Source organism: Gymnoscopelus braueri, assembly GCF_963280865.1.
Source record: "Gymnoscopelus braueri genome assembly, chromosome: 10".
In the NCBI taxonomy this organism is placed as follows: domain Eukaryota; kingdom Metazoa; phylum Chordata; class Actinopteri; order Myctophiformes; family Myctophidae; genus Gymnoscopelus; species Gymnoscopelus braueri.
Window position 1 is genome coordinate 48706179 of NC_137611.1, and position 20598 is coordinate 48726776.

A 20598-nucleotide genomic window follows, 5' to 3' on the forward strand; every position below is an offset into this window, starting at 1 on the left:
CACATAATAGGCAGTCAGGCTATATAACCTGGTCACTCAGTGTGTCAACAGCCTGCAGTAAATACACGTCAGTGGTGTGTGTGTGTGTGTGTGTGTGTGTGTGTGTGTGTGTGTGTGTGTGTGTGCGTGTGCGTGCGCGTGTGTGTGTGTGTTGTTTACATAAACCTAACGTCTGTTTACACAGGAAGCAGTGGCGTCATGCTCTGTTTCAGCTCTGCTCTCACACTCTGCATGGCAGCTCTCAAAACACAGCTAGAGATACTTAACACGCAATAATAAATAAAATGCAAGACAATAAATGCACTTACCATACAATAATACAAATTCAACAAGACAATAAAAGTACTTAACACACAGTAATAAATACACACGAGACAGTGAAAGAAGAAACCATGAACATTTAAACTAGCAAACAAACTATTTCTGTAAAAGTCCACTGGTACAGTAGTAATACCACAAGGTATTCAAAATGTTGTATTTCTTTTCAGTTCTTAAGTAGTTCTGTGGGACTGCATGTTCCGTATCTGCCAGTCACTTCTTTGTAACTTTAGTTACTATAGTTACTTTGTAGATTATTATTGCAAAACATACATTAACCACCTAAACCCTATGTTCTACTTTGTTCTACAAGCTGAGAAAGAATAATCATTATAATATTGACCTACTTGCTCCCGTGGGGGGGGGGGGATTTGGTTTCAGCTTAACCCAGCTGATGGCTGCCCACAAGGGGAGTAGAGTGGAGCTGTTAGGGATTAGGTGTCTTGCTCAAGGACACTTCGACCAGTCATATTCGACACATTGCTGGCCAGGCCTGGAATCGAACTTGGGGACAACTGGGGACTCTGGCTCTCCAGGCGGACTCTCTAAGCATTCAGCTATGGCCGCCTCTGGCAAATTTTCGAAAGATTTGGATACATTTCGAAAACTGTTGTGAACTTGTGAAGACATTGCGACATTGTGCATAATGAGCACTTTTACTTTTGGTAACTTGAAATGTAATTGATGCCAATACTTTTAGCACTTTTATTCAACTCAGATTTAGTTACATTTTTACTCGTAGCAGAGTATTTCTACATTGTGGTATTGCTACTTTTACTTGAAAAAAAAAAATGTGAGTATATTTCTTCCATCACTGTCCCTTGACTACCGCAAGCAAACCTAACTCCTGCCAAGAGTTTGTGTTCTGGCACCGTCCAGCTTCCATTTCAGCTCTCTGCTTTGTTTTGCTTTGAAGTTTGAAACATGAAGCCCGTTTCATGGGGGGGGGGGGGGTGGGGGGTGAGTGGTGTGTGTGCGTTTGTGTATGTGTGTGTGTGTGTTTGGGGGGGGGGGACAGCCAGGAAAAGGTCAAACAAACTCGATGTTATATTGTCTTGCGTTTCCAGCAGAGCTTTAGCAGAAAGCTGCTAAGGAGGAGCGCTGTATAGGGGTCGGTGCGCTGGGGGGGGGGGGGGGGGGGGGTTACGTTGCAAGGCGTTGTGTCGTGTTTCCCTCTTGTCCGGTCGCCCCCTGAAATACAAAATGTGAGGGTTTTCATGACTTTGTGCTTTTGTCCGAGAAATTGAATTACATGTTTTTATACCCGGCGGTCGTTTGTTTTTTTTTCTTGGGAGATGTGTTTGTTAGAGAGGATGCTCTGTATGGTCACTGTGGTCTTCCGAAGAGTGTACGAACGGAACCTTATGGGTTCCGTCTGTACACTCTCAAAGTTACATTAACATTGAGGATTTTACAGTGTAGATTGCGGTTCCAAAAATAAATACAAAATGCTGTATATACGCCCATTTCACCTCCTCTGCTCTGCTCCATTCTCTTCTCCTCTCCTCCATTCTCCTCTCCTCTCCTCCATTCTCCACTCCTCTCCTCCATTCTCCTCTCCTCCATTCTCCACTCCTCCTCCATTCTCCTCTCCTCCATTCTCCTCTCCTCTCCTCCATTCTCCTCTCCTCCATTCTCCTCTCCTCCATTCTCCTCTCCCCTCTTCTCCTCTTCTCTGTCTTTTGTGCCGCTAGCCATGAAGATGTAAGATTTATAATGAGGCACACAGTGGTCACTCTGCTCGTTCAAAATAGACAGACAATATCTGACTTGGCTACCATACAGTGTGTATTATTTTTACCACAGGCTATGAAACAGCCAAACGTCTAATAAATAGACGGAAAGAAAAGTGACATTTGCGCGACCTTTTGATGATTGGCCGATTGACAGCACGTGATCTTGTCTGCTGGAAACCTTGTCCGCTGGAACAAGGCTGCAGCCAGCGGGCGGAACAGAAATCGATAGGTCACCATATTCAGCGCAACACTCGGGTGCCTTTCACACCTAAAGTCCTCTAGAAAGCTCCGGTCGGCTCAAGAACCCGACACACGCTCGGAAAAAAATAATATATATAAATATATTGATATTTTCCGGCAGTGTATCGATTATTTATTGCGAGAAGGAGTATCGATATATGGATATATCGATATTTTGTTAATTATCGATGTGGTTTCTTTTGAGTGTGATTAATTTTTTAGCCTATCTTTCTCTTGCCCTGTAACTGTATCTTATGTGCTGACTCTGGTGACTGACTTTCCCCCCGTAAAATCAATAACTCCATATATATTTTTTTCCTGTCATCTCTGGTGACAGTACTTAAATAAGTTTTAGTTTTTTGTTTTTGCAAGCTCATGTCTTTCACTACACTACATTTCAAAAGACATTTGACTCCACTACATTTCTAGGAAGGTACTCTTTGGGACCCAACCTTAGAAAAAATATAATATGAATTAACCGTGAGCTCTATTTCAATTACAGCAAAGGCTAGGCTATGGCCTAGCATAGGCTATTTGAAAATAGCCGATCTAAAAGCTCACAACGCGTTGCATCGCGACGCGTTGTCAGCTTGCAGATCTGCTATTTTCAAACATTTCAGTACTTTTACTTTTGGTACTTTAAGTACATGTTGATGCCAATACTTTTGCACTTTTACATATAAAAGAGCATCGTGGTATTGCTACTTTTACTTAAGTAAAAGTAGCCGAGTACTTCGACAGGTTTTCTGCCCGACAACAGCAACGATAATAAACGCATATACTCTGTCCTCTCTCTTCCAGACGTACATCGGGTCCATATTAGCGGCGGTGAACCCGTACCAGAACATTCCGGACCTGTACAGCTCCGCCTCCATGGAGACGTACAGCCGCCACCACCTGGGCGAGCGGCCGCCGCACATCTACGCCGTGGCCAACGAGTGTTACCGCTCACTGTGGAGGAAGCAGCACCACCAGTGTGTCCTCATCAGGTACTGGACTGTATACTGTCTGTCGGTCTGTCTGTCTGTCTGTCTGTACTGCCTGTCTGTCTGTCTGTCTGTCTGTCTGTCTGTCTGTCTGTCTGTCTGTCTGTCTGTCTGTCTGTCTGTCTGTACTGCCTGCCAGCCTGCCTGCCTGCCAGCCAGCCAGTGGTGGAAAAAGTACTACATTACTTAGTATCAATACTGTAGAAATAGTTGCTGAGTGCTGCACAGTGCAATACGCTGCTGGGCACAGTAAAGACAGATATCTGTCGGAACTGTTTATTTTTTTCTTCTTCTCAAAAGTAGGGGGGGGGGGGGCGCACACACACGCACACACACGCACACACACACACACACACTGCGGTTCCTTCCTGCAGCAGTACTTTCACATCCTCTCATTGTTGTTTGTCTGGGCTTCAAAATCCTCTTCCTGGGATATTAATACCATCCAGGGGTCATATTTATATCGCTGGAATGATAATATTTGGTTCATATTCGGCACGAGAGTGAATAGGAAGGGTGTCCGTTGCTTTAATGACAAATACAAGCGTGTGTGTGCGCGAGCACGTGCGTGTGTGTGTGTGTGTGTGTGTGTGTGTGTGTGCGTGTATGTGCGCGTTTCACATACCTACAATTAGCCCACATTAGTTTACAGGCTGCTGAAACCCCATGGCCTTATGGGTAATGAGAGCCACATGTCGTCTGCAGGCCGTGTGTGAAGCCTGAAATGATTGGCTATCATCTCTAATTATCATCACTCCATTTCACACTTAAGAGGCCTGTGTCCACGGAAACCTTGTATATCCATATTTCAACTTGTTCATGTTTTTTTTTTTTTATATAAATTTTTATCCCACGATTTTGTAACCCCTATTTTTTCACCCTTGTGCCAATGCCTAAGCGTGTAATCATGGGCACTACCTTCCCTCTGCCAACCTAGGGAGGCCAGGGCCGAGCTCATGCCTCCTTCAATGCATGAGAGCCAACTGACCTTCTTTTCACCTGACAGGGGAGAGTTTCCCTGGTTGGACGTAGCGCGTGGAAGGAACACGTTATTCCAACCAGTTCCCTTCCCCTCCATCAGGCGCCCCGGCTGGCCAGGGGGAGGCAGTATAGTGACCAGGATTACGGCATGTGTTTTTTGTGAGGGTACCTACCCTAGGACAGTGTCTATCAACCTTTTTTGTGCCAAGGCACACCTGGCATAGCCAAAAAATCCCAGGGCACACCTAGATATACGGTATATATATATATATATAATTATATATATATATATATATACGGTATATCTATATAATATATGGGGGAGAAAAAAAGCAAATGCAAACAAATATTTCTGTTTTTGCATTATTCAGACATGCAAACTTGTAGCTTTTCAGCTTCCACTAGCCGTTTTGAATCCCCGAAAAAAAACAGCATTTTGTCACCCTTTTCACCTCGGGGCTGTTTTGCATGCCTGATTATTATTATTGTTTCAGAAAAAAAAAAAAAAAAAAAAAAATTTCCCAAAATGATATTTTTTCAAACCTTCTTCAAACGGCGCGGCACACCTCAGCAGTAGCCCCGGCCCAAAATTGGGACGTTTGCCAGGGTTGATATACACTGCCCTAGGAGACACGGGGAGAACATGCAAACTCCACACAGAAAGGCCCTTTCGCCAACCCCACCTAGGGTGTGGGCACTGATGACGCGGAGTAGAGAACACGCCCCCAGCACCCACAGCGTCCCCTGCGGGAATCGAACCCAGGACCTTCTAGCTGTGAGGCGACAGCGCTACCGACTGCGCCACCGTGCCCCCAACTTGTTCATGTTTTAAATAAATTGTCATACGAGAGTCGCACAAAAGTAGTGAAAATAGCTGATCTTGTAATTATTTTTATTTATTAAAATCGATTATTATATTTATGATCGATTCGGTTGATTAGTTTGATGAACTGTTTTACTCCTAAACGATAGTACACCGCTCTCCCTAGTCACCGAGTGCCGCGCTATGAGCTTGTAGATCTGCTATTATTGAAAAATCTGTGTGTGTGCGTGTGCGTGTGCACGCGCGTGCCGTGTGTGTGTGTGTGTGTGCGTGCGTGCGTGTGCCGTGTGTGTGTGTGTGTGTGTGTGTGTGTGTGTGGTGGCCATCACAATGGGGTTCATTCTGGTGACAGGAAGTGTAGTGAGGTTGGCATATGTTGGCACCGCGCTGCATTGACCTTTGACCTCTCGTTTGTGTCCAGAATGAAGTGTTGTGTTGTGTGTGTGGAAACACACAGTGACAGTACAAACCAGCGGTTCTCATCGTTTTTCATTTCAAGGACCCCCCAGTTTGACATGCATTAGACCACGGACCCACATCTACTGAGATCTACTGTAAAACGAAACTCACACACGGACACACGGACACACACACACACACACACACACACACACACACACACACACACACACACACACACACACACACACACACACACACACACACACAGACACACACACACACTGTCTCTCTCTCACCTCTCTCCCTCTCTCTCTCTCTCTCTCTCTCTCTCTCTCTCAGTGTGACATGGTGACACAAAGGAACACAGGAAACCAGTCTCTCTTTCTCTCATTTCGTCTTGTGTTCTCGTTCAGCTCTCCTCTGCTCCCTGCAGCAGTTTGTCCCTGACCTCTTGACCTTTGACCTCTAGGCAGCAGAGGGGTCAAACTCAACACTCTTCCAGTGGAGTTAATTACCCCTGGGGGGTCAACGACACCCCGAAACCAGCCTGGGACGCATCTGGTGGGATTTAGCTTCTGTGTGTGTGTGTGTGTGTGTGTGTGTGTGTGTGTGTGTGTGTGTGTGTGTGTGTGTGTGTGTGTGTGTGTGTGTGTGTGTGTGTGTGTGTGTGTGTGTGTGTGTGTTTTGCTATTAACCTCTTAAACCCTGTGGTTCGTGAGGATATTGTAAGCGGGCCGCTAAATAATAGGCAAAACACTAAGATTTTTAGGGGATGTAACATACAAATTTCACTTTTTCACATTCATTTGTGTTATGTCAGGCTCCCCTGCATCCCTTCTAATCCCCCCCCTCCTTTCTTAACTCACTGTGGTAAAGGAAACAAAAGACTATTTGAAAGAACACAACAGCAAAATGTGAACAAGTAACCAACATATATCTGCTTAGTATACTGTAACTAGCGGTGAGCGCTAGGTAGTGAGGTGGAGTCTGAGAGTGCTAGGACCCCCTGTCTGAAAATGTTTTGTGCCAGGGGCCCCCAGAAGAGAAGATTTATGGGGGAAAAAAAGCTAAATGATTCCACAGTTTCCAAAAAAAATAAAAAACAGATGAACAAGATCTGCTATTTTTGAATAGCCAAGTGATGCTACGTTAACTTTTTTTGCTCCACGCACACACACACACTTTGAGAACCAATGTTGTAAAGTACAAGCCGACATGATGGAGTGAGGCGAGACGGTCCGGTGAAGTGAGAACTCCTCATCAGTTCATTAGTTTTACTGTAAAGAGACAGCAGTGAGTTTACACTGTATTCAGTTCTGTTCTCTGTCACCTCATAACAGTACACACACACACACACACACACACACACACACACACACACACACACACACACACACACACACACACACACACACACACACACACACACACACACACACACACACACACACACACACACACACACACCTCGGAGGTTATGACAGGGTGTATTGCATTACTTCCCTGCTTGACCTCTTCAATGTAAATATTTCTCTTGGCGAACATTCCAGAAAGACTCTGTCTGTCTGTCTGTCTGTCTGTCTGTCTGTCTGTCTGTCTGTCTGTCTGTCTGTCTGTCTGTCTGTGTACATTTTAGGTGATAATATACAGTTTCTCAATCCTCATTACATACACATATACACATACTAGTTTAAAACTTTATTCTGGTAAGTAAGTTTCATAGTTTAATCATAAAACTATGAAATATGGAGTTACAAGGTTTCAGTACAGTAGAACTTTATATTTAAAAAAAGATCACCACAGTGAAAGTGTTTTACTTTCTGTTAAGAGAGCATTGTCAGGCAGGGAGCTGGGCAGCTAAATGGGGGCCTTTCTTTTGAACAAAGTGAGTAGATTTATATTATCCAACAAAAGGATTGACACTTTTATTTACACATCCACAGCAGTACAGCCTCCCAGTACAAGCACTGTGTGTGTGTGTGTGTGTGTGTGTGTGTGTGTGTGTGTGTGTGTGTGTGTGTGTGTGTGTGTGTGTGTGTGTGTGTGTGTGTGTGTGTGTGTGTGTGTGTGTGTGTGTGTGTGTGTGTGTGTGTGTGTGCGTGCGTGCGTGCGTGCGTGCGTGCGTGCGTGCGTGCGTGCGTGCGTGCGTGCGTGCGTGCGTGCGTGCGTGCGTGCGCGTGCCTGTGTCTGTGTGAGAAAATGTCACAGCCAAGCGGTGACAAATGTCTTTCATTTGTGGGTTAGCCTTGTGAGCGGTTGCCAGGTTGATCATTAACCTGAACGCTGTTGCTCTGGGTTGCCAGGTTCCGGTTTAATGTCAGCAAGGTGCGTGCGTGCGTGCGTGCGTGTCTGGGCCAAATATCCCCACAAGTATAGTAGAATTTGAGACAAAAACATTATGAGGACACTCAAAAGAGAAATGGTTGTTTTATGGAAATACAAAAAAGGGTTAGTATTAGCTGCGCACCGAAAATAGCTGACCGCAACGCGTTGTGAGCTTGTAGATCGGCTAGTTTCCCCTCTAACGTTCACCCCTAGAGAATAGGAACACTAGGGTTCAATGTTGTTAAACACGAGGCACTCAAATGTGTAAGTGTGAAATAAGTTTCAGTTCCAAGATGACTAATAAGTCAAATTTGGCTGACATTGGCGTCAGCGCTCGGCTGAGACACACACACTCTCACAGTTCTCAAGGTTCAGCTCATTCCAGACTGTCACATTTATCCTCGTTTACCCAATAGATTAATTACCCAATTATCCAATTTGGTGTACAGTTGAAAGGCGACGCAGTGCGACCAACAAAACGGCGCTTTGTTGTCAAAGTCACACTGTCAGCTGACTGACTGGGGGAACAGTTTGTTATCCAGCAGCAGGGATATAAAACTGTAAAGAGGTGTAAGAAGTACTCCTGACTTGTGTGTGTCATTTTTAGATTTCTTTGGCTATTCAAAAATAGCAGATCTACAAGCTCATAGCGCGGCACCGAGTGCCGCGCTATGAGCGATTTTTTTGAAAAACCTTGACAATTTGTGCAAATCTTTAAATATGTATTTTTTAAAGCGAACATTTGTAAAATATGTTGTTCCAGGGACCCCCAGAAGCAAAGATTGGAGTTACAAATGTTACAAGTTTGAGTTACAAATGTTCACTTTAACAAATATATATTCAAAGATTTGCACAAAATGTTCAAGATTTTTCAAAAATAGCAGATCTATAAGCTCATAGCGCTGCACTCGGTGCCGCGCTATACGCTTGTAGATCTGCTATTTTTGAATAGCCAAAGAAATCTAAAAATGACACAGATGCGTTCCCGGTCCTAAATGGTTAAGTAAAAGTATCAATACCACGATGTAGAAATACTCTGTTACAAGTAAAAGGCCTGTAGCCAATACTTGATTGAAAGTGCAAAAGTATTGCCATTGAAACATACTCAGAGCGGCACTATGTCACTTTATTTAAATGAATAAATTTAAGTATGTTAATAATACAATATAACGTATACAATTGGGGTGGTTGTATTTTGTCTGCCTGCTCTTCTATTGAGACATTTAGATCGTGTCAAAGGTCATGTCTCACCTAGACACAGGAACAAGATTCAATTTATCCGCTGAGCAGGCAGGCTCTATTAGCTCAATGGTAAAGATGTCAGCACTTGTGCAGGAAACCGGGTTCAAATCCTGTTACATAGTGCAGCTTTAAGTAAAAGTATCAATACCACAATGTAGAAAAAAATCCAAAACAAATGTTGTTTTGGGCTTGTATATCAGCTATGTTCAATTAGGCAAAGTATATCATAGGACTAAATTGGTTGATCTATGTTTTGTAATAATCCAAATCTACAAAGTAACTGGTAACTAACGTTTTCAAATGATTGTAGTGGAGCAAAAAGTACAATATTTGCCTGTGATATATAGTAGAGTATAAGTATCAAGTATCGAAACAATGGGAATACTCAAGAAGTGCAAAGTACCTGAAAATTGTACTTAAGTACTGTACTTGAGTAAATGTATACTCTTACTTTTCACCACTGCAGCAGCAAGAAGAACACAGTTTTACATTGTGAAAGGAGCCCTCTGGTGGTCAAAGTGTAGAATGTCTGTAGCCTGTAACAGCATGGGTCTTCAACAGGGGGTCTGGGACCCATAGTAATTTAATAATAATAATAATAAATTTAAAACAGTAATACAAAATAATAATAATAATAATAATAATAACTATTATTATTATTATTATTATTATTATTATTATTATTATTATTATTAGTATTAGTATTATTAGTATTATTAGTATTATTATGTATTACTGTTTTAAAATTATTTAAAAAAGCAGTTGATTTGCTCTTTTTTATAATGATAAAAAATTAAAAAGATCATGTGTAAACAAACAAACAAACAAACAAACAAACAAACAAACAAACAAACACACACACACAAACAAACAAACAAACAAACAAACAAACAAACAAACAAACAAACAAACAAACAAACAAACCAACCAATCTGGGAACCCAAAGCCAAATGAGAATGAAAAACAGCGCCCTCTGCTGTTTGTACTGAGCAGAATCTGTTCTTGAGAGATTACAAACAAACAAACAAACAAACACACACACACACACACACACACACACACACACACACACACACACAGAAGATAGGGCTGTCAAACAAGTCTATGAAGCTATCTATGAAAACGTTTAATCTGCAATACACTTTTATACAATACATAGTGGGGGGGGGGGGTCCCTGCTTCATCTTTCTCTCAGCTAAGGGGTCCTTAATTGGGCCTGGAAAAAACACCTGGGCCTATACAGTGACCACCTGAGCCTATACAGTGTTATTGCATGGTGGAGAGCGCCCTCCGGTGGTCAAAGTGTAGAACGTCTTCTCAGTGTTGGCCCAATGTAGGTCAGGGCATGAAAAGCCTGTTTGTCAATCAGTCAGTCATGTGTTTAGTCATCACAATGCATTAACTTTTGACCCGTTTCTGCTTGTTCATGAAAGCCACCGAGGCTAGCACGCCACACGTGCACCCACATGCAGAGGTGTTGGAGTAACCAAGTATAGGCAGCATTTACTCACCGCATTCGATCCGGGAAAGCATCTGTGTGTCACAAATAATTTCGACCACTTTAACCATATTTTATACTTTGGTTATAGTATAAAATAAATAGCAGACAGCGCGTCACTTCGTGCCGCGCTATGAGCTTGTAGATCTGCTATTTTTGAAGAATCTTGAAAATGTGTACAAATCATTGAATACATTTTTTTGTCAAATACATATCATTTTGGGGGTCCTTGACATGAAAACATTTGAGAACCACTGATATAGCAACATGAGTTTTTCCCGAAAACATTTTTAGAACCGGCCTCAGGTCTCAGGGTTAAGTGCAGTTTTGAGGTACTTTTACTTTACGTAGGCACATTTTTCACGACTCCACTACATCTCAGAGGCAAATGTTGCAAAACAGTGTCAAAAGTAGCAGCTCCCTGAGCTTGTCGATCTGCAACGTTTGCTATATTTTGAATTAGAATCCTGAAAGGCCACAGTTTCCGCCTGACAGAGACGATTTGTCTTTACTAGACTTCCTTAGACTGTCTTTACTCTCTACTCTGGAGCAAGGCAGTTTGGAACAATGCAAGTCAGGAATGCATGCTCCATCAATTTATGCAACGCCCATTACACCCATTGTCAGAGTACCCGTTGTACCCAGAGCCTTATTCTGGAGAGTTACGTCAACTAGGGGGCAGAAAACAGCGGCGGTCACGTGGTTCATGTAAGCTCGAAATAGTGACAAACGCTCATAGACTCCAGTGCATTCCGTAAACTTCCGGTTCAGGGCTTTTTCACTATTCGCCAATTGAAGGAGCCCTATGTAGAAGACCTGGCACGATGAAGCGAACGGAGGTGACGCAACTCTCCTTATATGGCTCTGGTTTTACCCATAATGTCTGTCTGTGTCCCTTTTATGCCCATATATGAAGATTTCTATATCTGTCTATCCTTGTCGGATATACTGTTTGTATAGTATATGGACTAATGAATTAGCATTAGCATTAGCACAAACCCTCAGTCATTGCCATGGAAATGTTTTTTCTATAGATGGATACACAATTTAAAAAAAAATCACACCCAGTGTGAAGTGAGCGGTGCTATTTATGAGTTATTAATTTCATCATGCATCTCGGTAGCCAATCACAGCACGTCCTGCGAAGTGACGTGCTTACATTTTTTACATTATTATTAATTTCATCATGCGTCTCGCTAGCCAATCACAGCGCGTCTGCGAAGTTTGAAGTTAATTTCATCATGTGTCTCGCTAGCCAATCACAGCACGTCCTGCAAAGCTTAGCCTATGGGCGTGTTTTCCACAGCATGGCGTCACAGCGAAAGACACATTTTCACGACGGAAAGAAAAACTTTCACCACGGATGGGTCCTAAACCCTCTTATAGGAGCGGTTGCACCGCTCAAAAAGAGAATAACCATGTTCAGGTCAGAGAGTAAGACTGCCGACAGCACCACAAGATTCAATTAGATGTATGTTATTAAATGAGACAATGTAGAGAGCTTGACAATGTTTGTGCATGGAACCAGTCGAGGGCAGTGTTGTTATACATTGGGTGTGTTTGGATATATAGCACTGAGCGCACTGGCCAATATAAACGAATACATGAGTGCGCTCCTGGTGCGCATTTCCGAACGCACACATTGTGTTGCTCAATTTAGGGCAATGATTCTCAACATGTAACATTTCAAGAAGCACCAGTTTAATATGCATTAGCACTTCTTAAATATTGTTTTATTTATTTATGGAAATTATTAGCTTTATTTTATTTTTGTCTTGAAATACCTTTGAAATAATGTTGGAATTCATTTAGTTGATGACAATTTTTTTTTAAACTTTTTTAAATCTTTTGAAATAATATGTATTTGTTTTAAATGGAAGACACAAAAATAGGGATATTTACTTGCGACCCATAAAATTGGTCCGCCCCACTGTTTGCATTAGACCACAGACCCCCATTTGATACCATTTCTTATCTCTGGGACCCCAATCTGCACTGTAAAATCCTCTTCGTAAATTAAACTCTGAGAGTGTCATTTGTACACTCTCAGAGTTACAGACCTGTAAGGGACATTTGGAAACCACTCAAGGAACCCTGAGAGCCCCTGGACCCCACTTTGAGAACCAGTCACTTAGGGCACGGTGCCAAGTGTCTAGCTCCTGTGACAACCAGACACATTATATTTAACATCGTAACCTGCGAGTAGAAGTTGAATTTGTCTACTTTCCTGTTCGAACGACAAGTAATCAGTTGCAGTTATGTTGCATTAGACATGTTTTGGGTGGAAAGTCAGTGGATCCAGTGACGTTTAACGCAAATCGGCGTCGTTCCACACGTGTGTCAACGCTTTGTGATAGGTGTGACATCACACTACAGCTCTGATCTGACTTATATTAAGATGCTACAAATACGAGGAGAGATTAGAGGGTTTAGCGAGTGAGAGACAGGTTTCGAAACGGATTCCGAGACAAACAGGCGGAGGAACAGAGATATACGGTGTGACAGAGTGAGAGACGGAGCGACAGAGAGAGTGAGAGACAGACAGACAGCCAAGGAGAGACACACACTGAGGGACAGAGATGTTTGCCCCTGAAAATGGAACTGGTTGAACAGAAAACAAGCTTGCGTCATTGTGCTGCTGTGCCAGTGGGGGAAAATGTGTTCTACTTTGGAGGCTTCAATCACGGTATGACCAACAACATGGATCAGATTAATGTGCATGTCTTCAACACAGCGTCTATATGCTGTGAGAAGTTGCCTCTAGTGGCGACTGGAAGAGGAGAAGGTCACCTTGAGGTTCCCTCCATGCGCTGGGGCCACACAGCTGTGCTGATAGAAGATATCATCTACATCTGGGGCGGGATAGTGAATTGTAGGATAATAAGGAAGGAATGCCCAAAGGAATGCCCTTGTTGTATTAACTTTAATTCCATCAGGGGCGATTTCAGGGACAACGCTCTTTATGGATTTGATGTCGACACCCAGAGATGGCTCAGGCTGAAGACTTCCAAGTATGCAGAGTCAAGGTCCAGAATACCAGAGTCAAGGTGCCACCACTCAGCCTGTGTCTTGGGGAAGGTCATGTTTATATTTGGAGGATACAATGAGCTTAATAGATACTGTAATAATGACATCTAGTTGGACACCACCACAATGGTCTGGTCTTCAGTTAACACCAGAGGCATTCCACCGCCAGTCTCATCAAGTCACTCTGCCACCATCATCGGGACAAAAATGTATGTATTTGGGTCAGAGGTCAGAGTGTTTGACACAGAGACCAACTTCTGGCTGGACACGCCTTCTGCACAGTATGGACGCTGGGGTCATTCAGCCTTTGCCTACAATGGAGAGCTGTACATAATTGGTGGCTTCAATGACGACCAGCCCTACAATGATCTGTGGAAATTAAATACAAAGACCTTCTGCTGGAAGAGGGTTGTGGCCAAGCGACATTACCAAAGTACAACGTCTAATATGTGCTGTTGCATGGTGGGAGATCGTATAATCCTCTTGGGATACACAACCCATACACAGATCTTACAGATCTTGCACTCAAGTCCCAGTTTGAAGACCTTGTGCGAGCTGGCAGTTATTCAGTACGGCCTGAAGCTGGCAGGACTCCCACACAACATCAGGTGGGAACTGGCAGCCATGACACAACAGGTTAGAGGAGCGCACTTGTTGCCGAAAGGTTCCCGGTTGGATTCCCTGGACCGACAGGACAAGCTTGGGTGGGAAAGTGAATGGCAAAGTGAATGGCCACAACTCACCCCTCCCCCAAAGCCGCTGAAGTGCCCTCAGTGGCCAACTGTATAAAACTGTGGTTGTAGCTTACATGCAGATTTTAGTGTGTGTGTGTGTGTGTGTGTGTGTGTGTGTGTGTGTGTGTGTGTGTGTGTGTGTGTGTGTGTGTGTGTGTGTGTGTGTGTGTGTGTGTGTGTGTGTGTGTGTGTGTGTGTGTGTGTGTGTGTGTGTGTGAGCTACTACCCTGGGTAAATAAGGAATAAAAAAAGGAAAAAAGCTCTCGAGTGGTGCAGTGGTGAAGTTCCCGCCCACCACCTTGCACCTTGTGGGTTCAAATCCACCGTGGTGCATAACGGCTTTGTCGAGCGTCTACACGAACACAGTTGGCCCGTGTTCGGGGGAGGGAAGCCGGGCGGGGAGGTTGATATTTGTCTCTAAGTAATCTTACAGGAACCTGTCAGAGGGGAGTGTTGGGCGGGAGGAGTAGGACGAAGGCTATACGTCCTCCCGGTGGGGGCTCCTCACTGGCAGGTCAGTAGGATACGACTGCAGAAGCCCGGACTGGTGGCCTAGCGGTCCAGGCACCTAGGCTCTAATGTAGCTTGACAGTGCATCGCTGGTTTGAGTCTTGTTCCCGATGATTTTTACTGCATGTTTATCCCCATCTCTCCCTGTTTCAGGCAGAAAAGCCCCAAAGGATACAACAGCAGTGACAACACAGAAATGTGTGTGGGAAGGAATCAATTGGCATAACGACTAAATTGGGGAGAAAAAGGGGGTAAAAAGCTAAATAAAACTGCAAAACTAAAACTAAAAAACAATTTAGAAATAAAAGTTACAGGAGTTGGTGTGTGTGTGTGTGTGTGTGTGTGTGTGTGTGTGTGTGTGTGTGTGTGTGTGTGTGTGTGTGTGTGTGTGTGTGTGTGTGTGTGTGTGTTGAAATGTAAGCTTACCATAAACATTGTTAAGTGATCATCCTCTCAGTCAGCAAGTCATCAATAACCAGTGCTGGACAAAGTACTCAACCCCGATACTTGAGTCAAAGTATAGATACTCATCGTCAAATATTACTCAACTCTACTTGAGTGAAAGTACTGCAGTGCATGCTTTTTTCTGCTATTTTCACTACTTGAAACAGGGTGTAAGTGATTAATTCATAACGTACCTTTTATTTTTCCTAGAAATGTATTGGAGTCAAAAAGTACAATATTTGTATATTTGAAATGTAGCCTATAGTGGAGTGAAAGTCATAAGTATGCAAAAATACAAATACTCAAGTAAAGGGGGGGAGAGAAAAAAGAAAGTAAGGAAATTGTTATAAGGAAAAAAATAAACCTAAGTACAGTGCTCAAGTAAATGTACTTTGTTACTGTCCACCACTGTCATCAAGTGTACAGGACTTTGTATTGGTGGGGTACAGGTACACAGGTACAGAACAGGGTTGTATTGGTGAGGTACGGGCAGTGGTGGAAAAAGTACTCAAATTGTAAAAAAAAAAAAGTAAAAGTATCAATACTGCAATATAGAAATACTATAGTAAAGTCCGGAATTCAAAATGTACTTGAGTAAAAGTACAGAAGTATTGGTATCAAAATATACTTAAAGTACCAAAAGTAAAAGTACTCATTATGCAGAATGTCCCATTTCTTCAAATGTATAAATATATTTTGAAAATAGCTGAATACAAGCACACTGTGCTGCGCGTCAACGCTCCTGTTATTTAAAAAAATAAAGCTCCAGTGCCTTCCTTCTTCATACTCACCAGTCCCGCTTCTGAGATGCACCGGACCGGCCTGAATTTGGCTTGAGGTGCGGTGGAACCCCTTTGTTCCACACTCTTAACGCACTCTAACACGCTTCTACAAACTCTTCTACCCTGGTGGTGATGTTGCAGGGGGGCATAGCTGAGTGGTTAGTGAGCCTGCCTGAGGAGCCAGAGCCCCTGGTTGTCCCAGGTACGACTCCAGGTCAGGCCAGCAATGTGTTGATGTGTGTCCCTGAGCAAGACTCTTAACCCCTAATTGCTCCGCGAGCGCCACTCACTGGCTGCTTACTGCTCCTAGTTGTTAAAGGATGGGTAAATGCAGAGGACAAAATTCAGCGGTTCTCACATTTTTCTCAAATGTTTTTTTTTTCAAGGACTCTGAGATTGTACAAATGGAACCAAATGGACGCGTAAGGGTCCATTTGCACACACTCAGAATTACACACCCATAAGGGGCCATTTGGAACCCCTTCAAGGAACCATGAGGGTCCATGGACCACACTTTGAGACCCACTTGAGTGTTTCCTCAACATGCACAATATCAGCACCCTGACTCTGTTTGACTAGAATGGAACAGAACCTTAATTAGCATCATTGGTAACAGCTGTGAAGGGAGAAAGGAAGAGGCCCAAATTCACTTATGTGCAAAATATACAGACAAAAAACACGTGGGGAAAGAGTGGGGATCAATATCCTATCCTATATATATTATATTATTATTATAATTACTACTATAATTGAAATGACCTCCAAAATCTGTTAAGGGTTGGTCAACACACGATCACTCCACTTGCCCCGAAACTTACCACAGACTGTTGATCAGAGCTCTGGCTATTATTTAGGCTTCTTTCCCCGCCTTCAATGTACTTACATATTGTACAATTAATATAAAACTACATTTCCTACTACATCATAACATTTTAGCCACAGCAGCTTTCCTTCTTTTTAGCCGCAGCATCTCTTTTATTTTGATCGGGCCTAGATGTGAGGGCCGCGAAGCGGCCCAAACCTCTAGTTATTATTATTATTATTATGCTTGTGATGTGTTTCCTGTTTTGATGTTGCTTGTTGTGATGATGTGTTTCCTGTTGTGATGTATTTCTAGTTGTGGCGTGTTTCGTGTTCGTGGCGATGTAGTGATGTCATTTCCTGTCTCCTCAGTGGTGAGAGCGGAGCGGGGAAGACCGAGAGCACCAAGTTGATCCTGAAGTTCCTGTCAGCCATGAGTCAGCACAGCCTGGAGACATCGTCCCGAGACAGGACGTCCCATGTAGAGGAGGCTCTGCTGGAGAGCAGGTACATATGCAGGCACAAACGCTCACGCACACGCACACACAAGCACACACACACACACACACACACACACACACACACACACACACACACACACACACACACACACACACACACACACACACACACACACACACACACACTTGACCACAATGTTAAAAATGTAAATTAGAGAGCATGTTGTTTAGACTGATTGGTTCTTGGTTTACCTGTGATCCTAGTTTACTGAGGCTCTGCATTTGATGTACGTTTGTTTACCTTGCTTATTGTAAGTCGCTCTGGATTTGAGCATTTGCCGAATGCCTAAATGGGCTCTATCACAGCAGCCATATTGTAAAGAAATTGAGCCTCTTCCTTACGTACTTCCTTCACAGATGTTACCAATGATTCTAATGAAGGTTCTGACTGTTCCATTTAGTGTAGCACAGCGGTTCTCACATTTGTTTAAAGACGGGGTGCCGTGATTTTCAGTGATTTTTTCCCCCTTTAAAACATAATCTTCAGGTATTATGGTTATACTAGGAGGAAGATTTTTTTCAAAAAAGTGTACAGAAAGTGTTAAAATTATGCTTTTATGTGGGCACGCCTCCAATTCATTAAGTATACCATTACCTTGGCGCTAGGTATACTCTTGGTTGCTTGTTTTTGCAGAAAATGCACTAAAGACTTCTGGTGATTAGTAGTTTTCGTTCCCTACCTATGTTGAATACACTTATTGTAAGTCGCTTTGGATAAAAGCGTCTGCTAAATGACTGTAATGTAATGTAATGTATACCTGGTTCTCACCTTAGCACCTCCTCCACCACCTTAGCACCACCCACCTGTCCTAGACCCTCCTCCTCCTCATGCCCACACCTGTTGTGTTATGATAATGAGGGGGAGGGTATATTTTTACTGTGTCATTAAATGGCTGTTTTTCTATTGGCACGTTTGACCCTCAAGATAGTCAGAGAAGACAAAACACCATAAAAACACCACCAGGGGGCTTAATGAAGTTATATCAACCTCATAGACACATGAAAAACAGAAAAAGTGCAAAACCATGGCACCACGTCTTTAAATTTCAAGTACCACCATAACTCTGAGAGTGTACCTTACGGGTCCATTTGGTTCCATTTGTACACTCTCAGATTTACACACCCATAAGGGGCTATTTGGAACCCCCTCAAGGAACCATGAGGGTCCCTGGACCACACTTTGAGACCCACTTGACTAGAATGGAACAGAACCTTAATTAGCATCATTGGTAACACCTGTGAAGGGAGTTAGGAAGAGGCCCTATTTCTGCCCAATATGGCTGCTGTACATAGAGCCCAATACAAAAAAATAGACCTGCCATCTCCGGTTTAGTTCCTGTATCTGCGTGAAGTAGCTGGCCGCCTTTTTAGGAGACCGGAAGCAGGTTGGAGTCTATTAATTCCAATGGAAGAGTGAATGCGAACACAGCTTCTGAACCATTCATTAGCCCCATGGTCACTGAAATAAATATTTGACTCTGATGTCCTAGTATGAGCGAATACGGGAAGGGGATCAACGTCACGTGATTCCCTTGTTTGACCCGGCAAAAACTCGAAATGTGTGTCTCAAAGAATATGATTATTGGCAGAATCACAGAAAGTTTCGAATATTTACCGGTCCCGTTTTCATTTGAATTTTTTGTTGGTTGTTGCAATGACCTGCACTACAAAACTTCACCATATGTTGCGCTATGACGAAATAAACCCATAAAATGTAAGAATGTGTGCGTTTGGTAATGCAATTCCAATGGTGAAAGCTGTGATGTTTCACCGCTGAAGGAATGGCGGATTTGAACGGCCATTAGAGAGAAAAATCAGGAGAAAATCTATAATTTTTTAAACCTTTCTCTGTCCCAGCAACACACTCTCGTGGGAACTAGCACCAGTAAACATAGGATGTTCGCACCCACTTAGGAGACCATTAGGATGTGTGTACCATTTCGCCTCTAGTGGCTACAATTGGGATGGCATATCTTCCTAAATTAACCGTCTTTCATAGAGCCTATTGTTAATGGTGATGTGATCTCTCTACAGCCCCATCATGGAGGCGTTCGGGAACGCTAAGACGGTCTACAACAACAACTCCAGTCGCTTCGGGAAGTTCGTCCAGCTCCACTTCTGCCAGAAAGGAAACATCCAGGGAGGAAAGATAATAGACTGTATCCTTTAATGAACCGTCCTCAACTTCCTGTCTGGACAGGAAGCAGGAAGTTGCTTGAAGAGCTGCCAGCGCCGCACGGAGCGGACAGTCAATGAGGAGCCTTTAAGAGAGTGATTTAGTGTGTGTGTGTGTGTGTGTGTGTGTGTGTGTGTGTGTGTGTGTGTGTGTGTGTGTGTGTGTGTGTGTGTGTGTGTGTGTGTGTGTGTGTGTGTGTGTGTGTGTGTGCGAGCGCGCTTGTATTACCATACTTGTGAGGACCCAAATGTCCACACAAGTATATTGTAGAATTTGAGAAATTTACATTTTGAGGACAATTTTCCTGGTCCACACAAGATCAATAGTTGTTTTAGGAAAAGACTCAGGTTGGGGTTAGGATTAGACATTTAGAAGTTAGAGTTATGCCTGATGTACTGTATATGGAGTTGCACACCGGTGACGCACACCGAAAAATAGCAGATCTACAAGCTCACAGCTTGTGGATCTGCTATTTTCGGTGCACGTCACCGGTGTGCAACTGTTTGGAATTCAGGCTTGGTGAAAATGAAATTGCCATCCTAAAATGTTGATGTCCTCACAAGTATAGTAGACTTATACAAACGTTTGTGTGAGCGTTCGTGTGTGTGTGTGTGTGTGTGTGTGTGTGTGTGTGTGTGTGTGTGTGTGTGTGTGTGTGTGTGTGTGTGTGTGTGTGTGTGTGTGTGTGTGTGTGTGTGTGTGTGTGTGTGTGTGTGTGTGTGTGTGTGTGTGTGTGTGTGTGTGTGTGTGTGTGTGTGCGTGCGTGCGTGCGTGCGTGCGTGCGTGCGTGCGTGCGTGCGTGCGTGCGTGCGTGCGTGCGTGCGTGCGTGCGTGCGTGCGTAATTGATGACAGAGGGTGAGACAGTTACAATCAGTTGTATTCCTTAACTAAGATCTTCTCTCTGGACAAAGACCTCTTAGAGAAGGTGAGACATCTGTTTTAGCACACTCAATGTATGTGTGTGTGTGTGTGTGTGTGTGTGTGTGTGTGTGTGTGTGTGTGTGTGTGTGTGTGTGTGTGTGTGTGTGTGTGTGTGTGTGTGTGTGTGTGT

General features: G+C 43.4%; 1 protein-coding gene across 1 annotated transcript in view; it reads left to right on the top strand.

Annotated features, from left to right (window-relative positions):
- The window catches only part of myo10 (myosin X), a 166282-nt gene that overhangs the window by 94263 nt on the left and 51421 nt on the right, over positions 1–20598 (top strand). Inside the window, exons 4-7 of the mRNA XM_080440639.1 lie at positions 3096–3283; positions 17222–17356; positions 19405–19529; positions 20459–20472. Coding sequence (XP_080296765.1) covers positions 3096–3283; positions 17222–17356; positions 19405–19529; positions 20459–20472 — 462 coding nt within the window. The remainder of the gene's footprint in view (positions 1–3095; positions 3284–17221; positions 17357–19404; positions 19530–20458; positions 20473–20598) is intronic.